At 39.5% G+C, this 14,409-nt stretch overlaps 1 protein-coding gene across 3 annotated transcripts in view; it reads right to left on the reverse strand.

Annotated features, from left to right (window-relative positions):
* Window positions 1-1,216: 1,216 nt before the first annotated feature.
* Window positions 1,217-14,409, reverse strand: part of SEC24C (SEC24 homolog C, COPII component) — a 39,050-nt gene continuing 25,857 nt past the window's right edge. For all 3 annotated transcript variants that reach the window (XM_076338508.1, XM_076338507.1, XM_076338506.1), the window contains 14 exons: window positions 12,960-13,075; window positions 11,554-11,678; window positions 11,143-11,334; window positions 10,095-10,188; window positions 8,774-8,890; window positions 8,120-8,290; window positions 7,636-7,732; window positions 7,202-7,347; window positions 6,580-6,718; window positions 5,680-5,798; window positions 5,119-5,298; window positions 4,249-4,440; window positions 3,732-3,821; window positions 1,217-3,304 (listed from right to left, as the gene is read on the reverse strand). In XM_076338508.1, coding sequence (XP_076194623.1) covers window positions 3,164-3,304; window positions 3,732-3,821; window positions 4,249-4,440; window positions 5,119-5,298; window positions 5,680-5,798; window positions 6,580-6,718; window positions 7,202-7,347; window positions 7,636-7,732; window positions 8,120-8,290; window positions 8,774-8,890; window positions 10,095-10,188; window positions 11,143-11,334; window positions 11,554-11,678; window positions 12,960-13,075 — 1,919 coding nt within the window. In that variant the 3' untranslated portion in view covers window positions 1,217-3,163. The remainder of the gene's footprint in view (window positions 3,305-3,731; window positions 3,822-4,248; window positions 4,441-5,118; window positions 5,299-5,679; window positions 5,799-6,579; window positions 6,719-7,201; window positions 7,348-7,635; window positions 7,733-8,119; window positions 8,291-8,773; window positions 8,891-10,094; window positions 10,189-11,142; window positions 11,335-11,553; window positions 11,679-12,959; window positions 13,076-14,409) is intronic.

Below are 14,409 nucleotides of genomic sequence, written 5' to 3' on the forward strand. Positions count from 1 at the left end.
ATTTGGTGTTAAAATATTCTGTAAATGGGAAATTGGTATCTGCAAAGCTGAGTTTGGGCTACACTATAAAAATAAAAAAAGTATGCTAGAATTACCACTCAGTTATGGAACTGCTAAAAGCTTCAAATTCATTCCTTAAGAGATAACTTAATCCCAATCACAATACTTATAACTGATAATTCGTAGTCAGTATGGACACAAGCAAATAAGTATTCTCTATCTGTATAAGGAACAGGTTAAAACATGGGAACCTTTTTGCTTTCCTTTGAAAAGTTAGGTCTTGAGGCTGCTCGGGCATGATCCAGAAGCACAACACAGCCAGTACGGAAAGACTACCACCCCCACGCCATCCCTGCCAGAGTGCTAACAGACATGGGCTCTGCGAGGCAACTTCCACGCGCATGGGAAGGGGTGCTGCCACAAAAATGCCCGCAAGCACAGTTTACTCCACACGATTAATGCACAAGATGCACAAGGCCCATCATTATCGCAATATATCAGTTCAGTAGCAGATTCTGGACATCGTGTACATTCTGTAGGAGGGTAACCTCAAAAATATTCTACAGCAAACTAAGTACTGTTGGATATTTAGCATTCAGATTGTCTTGTGCTTTCATAGAGATTGTTATAAGGTTTATCAGCACATTGTACAATATCCACGTTCTAGGCTACGGTCAAGTTACACTGCCAGTTCGATCTGAACTTGCATTTCTGCAATTAGCACCCTCCCCTCCAAAAAACCCCCCACCCCTCCCAACTTCCATGCTATCTTAACTCTGAAATAGTCGCTCTATTTCTCTGAAAAATTAAGACTGCAGAAGTCTTTAAGTTAACATTGTCACAAGGTAAGGGTAATACTTTCCAAAGTAGACAAAAAAAAAAAAAACCAATCAATCTGACCCAAGCTGTTAGAGAAAATGGAAGTCTCCTTGCAAAATGAAAGTTCAGAAGGGGCAGAAAGTTTAAAAATGTTCATCTAAGCAAAGTAACACTGAGATTAAACAGCACCTTTTGTCTGTTGACTCTTGTTGAATTTCTTATCACCATTCACTGTGAATAAGGGAAAAAAAAAAAAAAAGAGACTGAACTTGGTCAGCAGAAGATTGGATTGTAAAGGATCAATCAGCTAGGCTTCAGCCCGTCCCATTTCCTCCCTCCCGCAAAATACAGGGTTTGGAAAAATAAGCAGTGTTTATTTACTAACAATGACATAAAATACATCTTAATATATTTTTATTTCTTTACAAATTAAAAGATGCATTGGAAAAACAAGTGAAGAAAATGAAGGTTCATTTATGATTTCATTTCCACCCCACACACCCCCCCAGTATTAATACTAGAAATCAGTATTTGTGGAAGTCTGTGGTTGCTGTGCCTTATATTCCTGGGAAGTTGTTTTCCCCCTCTGGTTAAAAATCCTCTAGATTTTTTGGTTGGAGGCAGTACGCGGAGTAAAAATTGAGCCACGTTCATACAAAAACTCTGAAGGTTCTGTCAACTGCGTCTTGAGAGTTTCTCCACTACAATTTTCATATTCTCCTTTCTGTGTAGTGATGGGAGGGAAGACAAACTAGCAGCATTAGAAGAAAAATGGATTTATATACATGCTACAGGATACAGAACTAAAACCACAGCCAGATATTTTTCTGATCTTCACAAGGACTTTCCTCTGAAATATCAAGCCCAGATAATACCTTCTCTAATCCACCCACATTCTTCCTTCCACTTTTAGTGCTATTGGTAGCTTAAACTCCTGGGTATTGTAAGAACACTCCTTAAGCATTCAGGCTAAAATATACAAGCCCCCTTTCAAAAGCGAATAAACGAAGCCCTTAGAATTCTGAATTTGATTTACACTCGCTCCCTCTTCGCAGGAGTCTTCTCATCCACCCTTGCAGAATGGAGCAGCAGAGTGGCCAAAGTGGATGGATAAATCTGTCTGAGGTATTTTAGTTTAACAAACAGGCTTATAAAAAGTTTTGTGCAAGCTGATCAGTAGGTAGAATGGGGGAGGGTATAAACTCCAGTAATGAAACTCTTCACTACGGCCCAGATGCTTTCAATAACCGAAATCAGGTACTTGAAATACCTACTACAGGACAGTCTAAATCTTAGTTTTTGTATCCCCTTCCTTGTATTCCAGGGTACAAAGCAGTCTCAAATTTGCATCAGTGTAATTCAAATTCCTGCTTGTTTGCTATAATTCACAATAATATGTTTGAAAACGGCCACTTCCTTATCATCCAGTTCCTACACAGCCCCACATCACCTTGTTAAAAGTATTCTCTGCCTAAGGCTAAGAGGCTTTTGTTCCCACCACCATCTGGATAGACAAGTAAGCTCTGCAGGAGAGGCCATGGAACATGGATTGAGTAGGACATTACAGAGCCGTGCAATAAGGAGTCACCACACACGCAACAGGAAGCACCATCTCTACCCCTACGCTGTTCAGACGCCGTTGGTTGTTGCTCACTGAACTGTTACTTACTCCATTGCAGATCTGCACAGCAACGTATAGTACAGGAAAGACTGTGGAAGGACATTTGCCCTGCTGCCTCCTGCCTTACCACTCGTTTCCTTTTTCATGGATTTCTGGTTCAGCCAGCCACGTGATACATCTGTGCTCTGCAACGTCACGTTTCCCTCTTAAGAGAAGACGACAAAATGTTTGGCTGCTCCAGCTCCCATCACCTGACCTGCCTCTTGGCCTCCCAACCTGCGCATCCTCTTCACACTTGGAGCATGCACACGCGCCCATACAAACACACAGCAACTACCAGAAGTTTTGAAGAGTTATCGCTTTTTCACCCAATGTTGAATCATGTACAATGAACTGAAAAAAACTACATTCATTACGACAGGATTAGCGAGCATGGGGTGGGGGGGTGAACTCCTGCCAAGCACAGGAAACAATTTAGATACAAGTAAAAGACCTGGTATCAAAGGCCTTTTTTTTCTTTTTTTTTAGCCCTCACCAGGAAAATTTTCATCTCTCATACAGGACTGGGAGAGGTTGAAAGGGTTTCTGCTTATGCAATGTGTATTAAAAATTATGGAATTGTACAGATTTCTACGTTGTCCTTTTTGAGGGCGCTGGGCCTTCTGATCAGGTCATTAGTGGAGACTGAAATGTCACTGCTGAGTTCCAGCACCACTCCCTCCTCTAGCTCAGTAGCTGCCGAATCTCCTTGTGCATGTGACACAGGAAGTCCACGTATGAAGCCCCCCCACTCAGGCTCTTGTCCTCCACTAGAAAGTGTTTGAACAGCATTTCCAGCTTATCTTCTTGCTTCACAATTATTAACTACAAAAAACAAGAACAAAACCAACAGTGAGTAGTCAGCAGAATGAACGTTCTTGGAAAAAAGAGCAAAAAGCTAAATAGCTCAAAAATAACCAAAATCACAGCATATATGGCTTACGTGCTTTGACTTCTGTAACTAAGCTGGGTTAAGTCTCAATCTTTTCTAAATAGAAGGAAAATACCACGTACGTGGTTTGTGCGGTAGTATATTATAATAGGTCTGAAAAAATTTAGTTTTAAAACTATGGTAAGCACGGAACTCCAAAACTAGTAACAAAATTTTTTTCAGATCCTTGAAAACTTTGTGTTTGAATCACATTTATGAGATCAGGAAGAGTAAGTTCAGCATTGCAGCATTACCAGGCATCACCTGCTCTGCTAAAAGGGAAGGGGATTTAAAGCTACGAATGGGGGACAACATTTTTACCTTCATGTAGCGGGATCTCTGCATTTGAAGCATGTCAACAATAGATCGTACTTTCTTTGAAAAGGGGTTTTCCAAGACAGGCAGGGTACTCTGGAATGAAAGATATCCAAACCCCATTAGTCATGCGAAGTAGAGCAACATTAAACAAAACTCAGAAGTTTTGTCATATTACATAAGGGTAGAGATAAGTCTACCCCCACTAACATACAATCTCTTTAACCTCAACTAGTTAGAAGAGAATATAACATGATATCAGAATTAAAGGTCAATTATTCGTTCCATTTACATATTGACTGTTCTCCTCACCGCCAGCGGAGATGTGGCTTGTCAAATAAAGCTAGGCAAAAGCATGCCCAACATGCCCAGACTAGGGACATTTCCACTATAGTTTCACATACCTGTGCTGCTCTTGTTCCTAGTATGAAAAATTTAACACTATTTTCTCAACTTGCTCTCATTGTTTTAAGTTTCGGGCGACTATCACAGACACTAGCTCCCGCACTGCCATCCAGCTCACCGAGGCGTTGCTAATCTGACTGAAGGATGACACTCCAAAGAGGTTCTGGATCAGGCCTTGCTGCACGTTCACTCCCACCCACACAAAGATGTTCAGCCCATTCTCCAGCAGGTACATGTCACCCTTGGAGAGACGTTCCTCTGAGTTCCGGATTGCTGCTGGCAAGGAGTCACTGTCAACATCTGCTTTTGTCTGTTTTAGAGTGAAATAAAAAATAAAATAAATCAAGGTTATAAAACAAGAACATCTTATGAAGTCCTGAAAATTTCTGCCACTAAGACCCCAATGGTTTTCTCATTTCCAGGACTCGTAAGACTGCAATAGCTGTGACTGAAGTATCATCTTCCTTAGCTTAGTTTTCTTACTGGATGTGACACAGAAGCAGATCAGAGACTCTTGGTCAGCAAAAGAGAACATAAGGCTGCTGTGAAACTACTCTTACTTCCAACTCCTCCTGGAGTAGGAATGTAATTAGTTGTTAGTGTTATTCCAGCAACTATGGTACTGAAAAGTCAGAACAGAACATGGAGTTGCCCTGCAATGATGAAAATTACTACATAAAGTTACAAGAGGTTACAAGAATTAGAAGAGTTACAAGCTTTAGGACTTTTAAAAGACTACGAAAGGGTCAAAAGTGTCATCTTTGCCACTAGTCACATGCTCACAGCTCAGGAAAAAAATCCCCCAGCAAATTCACAAGATGCAGTAATGCATCTATCACTGAGTGGAATTAAGTGAAGTATCCCAACAGATGGCAGATCCCAAATGCTTCTCAAATCGCTTTCCCTTGCTAAAATATAAATGCCAGTCCTTACGACAAGTCAAGACAACAGCAAGTCTCAAGTGGTAAGGATATCCTGAATTACTCACCAGGGGCAAAAGCCTGGGATAAAAGAAAACATTTGTTTCTGCCACATCCATGGATGTGACTAACTGACGAATGTAGGCACGGTCATCCGTTGTGACCTCCAGACCAGGCTGAAGGACGTCACTCTTCAACACACAATTCAAATACACAGGAAGCAGCTTCATGCATTCAGGGAGGATCAGCTACAAGTCACAAGCAGACAGAAGTTGGTCAGCTGTCTTGCTGAATAAACTTATGTTTGACAAAACGAGGCTTGTATGAACCAACAAAGTGTGGTACAGCTGTGAGGAGTGAAAGCTGATAGTCTAGTTATATCATGGACTTGCAAAAGTAACAAAACTTTTCCCTGGAGCAGGCAGTGCTTCCTGGGCTCCAGACAGATGTCCAAGAACCCATTCTCAACTACAGTTTTACTTGCAGTCTCTCTACTTCCCCAAGACTTCTCTTTGCAAATTTCTGCTGAGCAAAGCGATTGACTTTTTTTGAGTAGGTTAAGTAGGAAGCAGCTCTCATCACCTTTTAATACCCGAGCCTGTGATTCAAACGAAAGCATCAGAGTTTACCTGGCCAGCAGAAGAGGGATTAGCACAGTTCTTTCGATAGCAAGCTAGGATCTGGGCACACTGGTTGATCAGTGCATCTCGTACAGTCTTTACTGGACTACCCAGAACTCCACGATATGCTGCACAGAAAGAGGAAAGAAATGGCTATCAAGTGATTGCTCATGAACAGTAAAAAACCCAACACTACTTCCACAAAGTAAATCTAAACAACTATTGTTTATTAAAGTATTTTTTCCCTCCCCTTCAAACTTGTGGGAAAGAGATGATACATTCTTATTGAAGACCTGAAGAAGCTCATTCTTCAACTCTCTATCTCCCATGTACTTTAAAATACATTTTGTCATACTTGAAAGCATGCGGTACTATAAAAACTCCTTTTATAACCTGGCCATCTTTCTTTAATGGACTGAAAATGGACTGTTTCTTACATTTTAATGGTGATAAACATACACAACTCTAAATCTCTGCTGGATTTGTACTGCAAAGTAGAAAGGGCAAATAGGATACAATGCATAAAAGTATGATATTTAACCCAGATCTATGAGCAAAGGCCACCATTTCCTATTCCCAGAGCAAAATTCTGGAACAGTTAAAGAACAAACTAAACCAGTCCAAAAATAAATACGAGGATGAATTCAGACAGCTGTCAATACAAACCTCTATTAAAAAAAAATTAGACAAGAATTTGTATGAAGGATAAAGCCTACCACCTCTCTGTACCTCTTGTCCTAAGCAACAATACTATCATCACAGCTTTATACTCTTTCCCATAAATGACTGAAGTATCAGGATTGTCACCTGACATTTGACACAAAGAGAATAAACAGGTGTCATTGGATGACAACAGGCATTTTAACAGCAGTTAAAGGTTGCAATTCTTGTTACCATATTTACCCTTACCATATTTAGCCAAGTAATTGATGAGCGTGTCTGTCTCACAGTTTCGATAGAGGTCAGCAAGCTGCGTGCAACAGTTTAAGGAGAGGTTGTGAATGCGGAGTCGTCGCTGTCCTGCACAACTTGTATATAACAGAGCACACTGTAGGAGACAAAAATGCCAGGATATAGAAAAATAAGGTCCTGCTACAATAAGAAAAGCAGGATTTGAATATACTTCATTAAAAACTAGGACTCAAGATGCCTAAACAAATAAGAATTATGTAAAAGACCTGCACAATAAGCTTAAAGCTTATGCTAAGAATCAGGGTCAATGAAAGATAACAAGCAGCAATGTTAGCAGTTTGTATTAAGGGAACTGGGTCTTGGAAAACAGATTGTAGTTTGAAGCAGTCTAGGTCACCCTGAGAACAAGTATGCTGAAAGGTTAAGGGTATAGTAAGGGGCAGAAAAAAGAACAAACAGTTCCTTGAAGGAGTGTCTAATAATTCAGTTCAGAGCAACCTCATCCTCTTCTGCAACTGGCATTCTCCCCCGGTGAGATTTGGTTCCCCCTTGACACAGTTTTGTTGACAATTCTAAATTGTCAGCTCACTTCTTTCTCCTAGGAAGCCTACTCCCTCACCTGAAGGAGTGCACCACTGTCTTCACTCAGTTTGTCATCGTGCTTGAATTCCACTGTGATTGTTTTATCACAGTCCAAACCTGCCATCTCTACATCAGTTGTGTTGCTCATATAGAAAGCTCCAAAAAAGTCAGTTGCTCGAATACCTAAAAAAGAAAAAACCCCAACATGAACCACTATTTTCAACAGAGTAACAAGACAGACAGCCTTTGGAGCCCTGAAAATCTTGTCATCGGTGACACTAAGTTATCTTGACAGATTTCAGCAGGGATCTTTGCCCGGTCTCGACAAAAGTCTTAGAATTTCAAAGCTTTAGCAGAGCTTTTTGCATAGCCTAGTCTCAAGATGTTTGAAACTAGGGAAAAATCTGTTACTTCCCATATGACATGCCTGAAGTGGTCAATTTATTAAGACTCATTCACGCTAACACCCACCTGTGCTTGTGCGCACTCTCATTACAGCATCAAATCCCACTTCTTTCTGGACATCTCTTCTCAGGTCATTCAGGAACCTATCCTGGTCTATCTCCAGCTAGAACACAAACAATAATTCAAGTTTCATAATCCCATAAATCAGAGCTGCTCCATAAATCATAAAGTAATTTAAAACCAGATACTATCTCCTGCAGTCTTACTCTAAAACTCAGCCATCATACAGGGCTCAGTGCCCTGCTAATGAAATATTGTGCTAAAAGTTAACAGCATAGCTTTTCTTGTTGTTGTTTTTGTTATTAATAGAGATAATTTGTGTAAAGACATAAAGCTAACAAAATAATTTTGGTGAAAATCTTGACATTTAAGTAGCAATTTATTTCCAAATAAGTACTTGCTCACTATGGTTCACACTACAAAAAACAACTCTTAACTAAACAATAATTCTTATTTAGATCAAATACCAGTCAGCCAATGTCACTCTTACCTGGAAATATGCATACTTATAAATGGAGCCTCCTGTCTGGTAAGTTACTACACCTAGTGTAGCCACATCCAAATACTGGTTTGGAAATAGGAACAGATCCACACAGCAGCCCTGGGCCACACAGTCCTTGGCCAAGTTACTGTAAAAGTTTGTCTGTGGTTGAAATAAAGTCTAAGAAAGGAAGTCAGAGGTGACGTCAGAAGTTTGTGGTAAGAAAAAGAAAGTGAGATCTAGTTTACAATCCCAGTCAAAACACTTTTATACTTTAAGTCTCTCTTCAGGGAAGTTAGGATCATATAAATTCTTCCTGACCCTGCCCTTGAAGAACTGTTGAATATTACGAAAATTACTACACATCTTTGCTTTAATTGTAAGTTAAAGTAAATGTGCTCAACCCAGCTACAATATTTTATCCTGTATAAGAACCTAGATCTATCTCTTCTTGTTCTCATACCAGAGCTGTCCTTATGATGTCAAGTCTACACAGCCCTGCTTGAGAACAGAAGGTAAAAGTGCAATGTTAAAAGATATTAGTTGGGATGGTTACACTACATGCTACCCTTGTATTTTTTTTAATGTTGCTTCAGAGTTATTTTATCTCATAAAGAGTATAATATAGACCTGTAATGTAAGCATCATGCAAGTCGTTATTACCTTCTCCTTATCTGTGTTGATCAGTTTCTTATCATCCCTGTTCTTTAACTTCCCTGGGGCCTCTGCGATGGGCAGAGAGGTATGGAAAATGAAGAGCTTGCCAGCACACTCGGCTGCCTGAAGGAAAGCGAGTGCAAAAAGTGCAAGTTAGAAACATTTATAAAAATTGTAAGGGAAACTGTGATTCAAGAACAAGCATTCAAGCATCCTCATCACTTCTTTATGTCAGGAAGGCGCTTTATCAGACACACAGGCTCAGTGATCACTTGGTTACTTCAGTGGTTTCCAACACAGGGAGCACAGTTTACTGCTCAGTTACAGAAAAGCAAGTTTCAGTTCTACTGGACCTGTGCTACTTCCGTGGCAGGGAGAAAAGGACTGGCTCCAAGGAGACACAGAGCAGTAAGCAGGACTCAGCTACAAAAGGTTTTGTGCAAACGTGTTAGATTGCTTTCTTCTCTGATTTGCAGCTACTGAGTTCGTGGAAAAGGAAGAGAGTCACAGAAATGGCAAAGGATTTTGTAATCTAAGCTTCAACAGATCATTAATTTTAAATCAATAACCTATGTCAACACTAGCCAATATTTAGTAGGTTATTTTCTCTGACACATGCAGTATGTAAACAATCAATCAATCAGTAATTTATATTATTTCTTGATTGAACAATTGTCATGAAAATTGAGTTTAAGAGAGACTTCTAAGGACTTACATAACAGACAAATAGAGCTACATGAACAGTTTTGGATGGAATCATACAGGCAATCAATTCAATCAGTATATACGAGTCGGAGTTAGATCATGCATGTAATTATCTGGATGAAGTACTGCAATGGAAGAACTTTAGGAAAGGTTTACTTGGTTAGCACATTGTTGTGGGCAACTTCAACAGATTGCATTTTTATTTAAGATTATACCAGAGCTTTAAGCACAGGATTAGAAAGACACCATGTTACAGAACTCCTCAATGAGACATGACTGACTTCAGCTCTTGGTTTTAATGTTGGAAGGTCTTTATTTTTTTGTAGGTTCTATAAACTGTTCAAAGCAAAACCCAGCCAGATAACTGGAATTAAGCCGTATGTCTTGTACTTTGAACAAAAATTATTAAAAAAAAATTGGGTAGAGAACAGATAGCTAGCTACATAGAACCAGAGGTACATGCACTTGAAGAATGAGCCAAGCACTCCCTACATGTAGCACATCTACCACAAGGAGACTTACAAAAAGCTTTAGAACTGTCTGTCTTAGTGTGTGTTAGCAGAGTATGAACTTCAGAGTACTCGGACTGAAAACAATTTGCCATGACAATGCATTTACTAACCTTCAGCGCCTCCAGTCCTGCTTGAATCACAGGTGCAAAAACAGTTTCTGTTTCTCTTGTGTCTGCAAACATTTCTGGAATCTGATCCAGCAAACTAGCAAAGAACAAGAAAAAGGAGGAATTCAAGATTCCATTTCATTGGAAAAGCCACACAGTTGCAGTTGATGACCCATGAGACAGAAGTCCCTACTGTGTCTGTAAATTTGCATAATTTTTACAGTATTCAGCATCTCATCATTTATCTGTGAAAAAAATGATGCTTTGTGATTCTTCATTGGCTTCTCTAATCCATATCCTCAGTGCTTGCTGTATAGCCTCAGCTGATGCCTACTTTAATAGCTCTTCTGTATTCCTGCTCTTTTAATATATTCCAATATATATTGGTACGTAAACTCTTAGGAAAGACTAGTGACTCTTGGCCTCTGTTTGCCAAGAATCCTGTGTACTATTCAAAGATTAATAGGTTTAATCCACAATTTTGTATTTATGCTTGTTAATGCACAAAACAGGCTAGAAATTTTCTTTAAAAACATGCAATGCCAGGTCGTAAACGTAGTTAGCTACACACCATAGTTTAATTACAGTTCAAGTATCATGTTAAATAGTTTGCCAAAACTTTGCTTATTTCTCTTTCTTTCCTTCTAGATTTTATCTTCTCTATCCCACTCATTCAATTTTCTCCACAGAACCAAAATTAGACACCACTGTTGTGTCCGTTTACAGTTATTTAGGCAGCTGCCTTAAAGACAGTGATTCAGTATTCTTATGACTTTCACTCTGCATCATTCTAGTTGTGTTTTCTTTTTTCACAGAAATGCCCTTCTGCACTAAATCCTCTTATATATACCCTCTGCCAAGCTGGGCTACGAGCCAAATACACCCTTACCCCATGAATTTTCCCATCCTACTTTGCCAGCTTAATCTCAAAGAGTATAGGAAGCTAAAATACACGGAGTGACTTCTAGGTGAATAACATGGCAAATAAGCATGCAACACTTGAATCTACCAAACAAAGTTTACTACACACATTATAAATCAATTTTATTACCTCGCAATAACTGTCCTGGACTCGTTCACATTCACCAGAAAACCATCAAGGAGTGGCACAAACATATCTGCCACATCTGAGACAACCATCATTTGTGGCTGTGCCAGTGAGCTCTTCACGTTATAGAAGTGTAACACCTTGTTGTAGGTGACAAAGCCTACTCGAATGGCTGATTCTTCCATGTTGCCTTCCCTGTAAGAGACATGCTTGCCTTCACATCTAAGTAGACAGTGAAATCATTACACAGAACCCAACACAAAAAGGGATACGGGAAAAACGAAAGGAAGGAAAATTCATTTTCACCTAGAAAGGGACCCAGAAAGATGTTGTTTTAATTTCTAGCTTTTTTTAAAGGGAAAAAGTGACAGTTTCCCCCATTTTGACTGGCTACAGTATATACAATATACCTACCTGGGCAGGTAATCTAGGAGTGACTTTAATTCTTCACATATTAGCCTCACTAAGCCACTCTTCACAGCATTGTAAGACACATCAATCATGAAAATGAAAGCAGGTGGACTGGGAAACTTGTTATTCTGTGGAAGAGAGGGAAGAAGTCACATTATGGCCACATAATACAGAGCTGTTATGTGGGCTGCAACGTGGACAAATGAATGCTGGTCAAAACTCTAATAGCTTTCATGTACTTTTCTACTCATGAGCACTAATTGTTTCTTCAGATCATTCTCCCATCCCTGCCCAACTAACAGACATGTAAGCACACTGTGCTTGAAATGGACCGGTGTTACATGCCCTAGAGTAATTTTGCCATTGCTCAGTGAAGAACAGGCTAGTCACAACTAAATCATCCATTTACATGACTAGGCCAGATAGGGGAAGTAGACGGGGAAGTTTCCTGCCAGTTCTCAAGACGTTGGAATCTGACCAGACTTGTTATATTGATGAAAATCACCTATAAAGCAAAAGATTTTCCTCTCCAAGAACTGCAACCGTTCCCTTCTACTTAAATATCAGGTTTGCTTTGGGAAATAAAAACTTGTTTCAGTCAACAGTTTTCTGAAATCTCTAGGTCATATTGGAAGGAGCACACAGAAGAAAAGCAAAACAGAAGAACTTTCAAGAAATCTGGGAAGATCGCATCTCATTTGATTTAAAAATGCTTCTTACGCTGTTAGAAGCAAGATAATTGGTTCTTCTCTTAACTCAAAGTAAAGCTAAGGCATCAGAAGGTAACCAGTATAAAGTTGCAACATTTAGGTATTTATTTTCCCAGCATTTATTTCAGCAGATATAAGTTGCTTTAATAAACACCTTGCACATATTTTTCCTATTCCTTAGAAGTTTATTATTATTTAAATCTTTAATTTAAAAGTGAACCAGCTCTGACAATATATTATTTCCACAATATTCTTGTGTTTTTAACCACTATTGGAAAGTTAAGTTCAATAGGTAAAGTCTGTCTTAGGCAACAGATGGCACATTGCATAGTTACTATTGTACTTTTCGTGAATCTCTCCTACATTCTCCTTCCCCAAGGACTACCGCAAGAGAGTCCCTCCTGCAGAATTGCTAAGGTAACAGCAGCTATAGCTGCTCATATAGCTCCAGAAGAGAGTGACAGAGGGAGCCATAACAAAATTATATTATGTCATGTGTGGTCAAGACTTCCTCTACTTTGGGAAGTAAGCACACAAGCACATTACCTTACACAATGAAGCAGGTTGGATTAATGCTGTTAATTATCTCTGCCAGCTAGAAAGCAGCCCCAGACAATTCATGTCATTCTTACTTTTAGGAAAATAGGCTTTTTATTTAAAAGCAAAACAAAATACAGTAATAAACACATACTACTGTACCTTGCAATAGTCAACTGTTGCTAGAAACTCATAAGACCCCAGTGATAATTCAGGTCGATCACAGAAATCTACTCGCTTTCCAGTATGATCCAAATGCTGGAAGTAGTGAGGTGGTACTGGGGAAGGAAGAAACATTAAGTTCAGTGACAAACACTGTGACTAGAGAGCTAAGATGACAACAGCTGTTTCAAGTAAAACTCCAGGAAAGCTAGCTAGCACTCTGTGCTAGCATGCAAGTATTACTAAAAATATTCATGCAATTTAAGAGCATCATTAAAGCCAAGAAATACAGACAAACTGCTTCCAGTTTGCCATATGCACCAGGTGGCACACTGTATAGTCACTATTGTACTTTTCCTGAATCTCCTTTACATTCTCATTTTAAATTTCATATCAGAAACGTCACTACAACACACTCTTAGGATTCTTCTGAAGGATTTAGTTCAAAGGAAAAATATAAGAATCTTGTATAAGTAGTAACAAATGACTTGTTACATTTGAGTTTGAGGCAAACTACGGGCTACAACATTATTGTCTCAATTCAGGCCTACCAAAAGACTGAGCTCCGTATTTTGCTGTATGAGTTAGCTTTTTCCTTCCCTTCCCATGCCGCACAAGAGTAAATCCTTCTAGGCACTCTCGGGTGCAGAGACTGCCATAATCCTTTTGTCAGAATAGACAGGGTACTTCTTACAGTGGATTGTAAAGCATTAAGAAGGAGGAACCAAAAGTGTAAGCACATGCCCTGTGCTGGTACCAGGCATCGGAAGGTAAAATTGGAGTTAAGCTAAGTTTTTGCCTACAAAAGTCAGCTGCATAAACAAAGAAAGCACTTCCCTTGTGCCCCAAGAACTACCATGACAGAGACTCCCTCCTGCAGAATTGCTAGGGTGACAAAATGTATTCCAGCTATAGCTGCCTAGATAGCTCCAGGGGAGAATAAAGTGAGATTATCTGTAATGATAGTATTCACCACCTTTAAATTATTCTAAACATTCGAAGTTTCAAGTTCAAAAAAAACCAAAGTGCCATTGTTACGACTATACATATAAGCACCTATGACTCTTCTCCCCTCCAAGTACACATCCAGTACAAGCTAATTACCTGATTGTTTTTGCAGAGAAAACAGAAATTGTTCTCAAGTATGAGGTACAACTACATTGTATTTTCACAGCATTGCTTTCATCAGCAGTCTCTGAGCATCCCTCCCTTTTCTGCCCCTGCTCAGTTGTTACAGGTACAGCCATTCATACGGCTGCTGAGTAAGCAGGGACAGGGAATGCATGCAGGCTGAAAATCACCACACAAAAAAAGTTTTTTTAAAGTTGGCCATTTCTAACCCCCGTCAGCTTCCCATTTTGGTTTGTACAAACAGTTTTACAGCATAACTGAGGTGATAAGAACAAACAGTCCATTAAACGCCATCAGTGCTACCAAATGAAACACTCAA

Source organism: Aptenodytes patagonicus, chromosome 5 (assembly GCF_965638725.1).
Source record: "Aptenodytes patagonicus chromosome 5, bAptPat1.pri.cur, whole genome shotgun sequence".
Taxonomy (NCBI): Eukaryota; Metazoa; Chordata; class Aves; order Sphenisciformes; family Spheniscidae; genus Aptenodytes; species Aptenodytes patagonicus.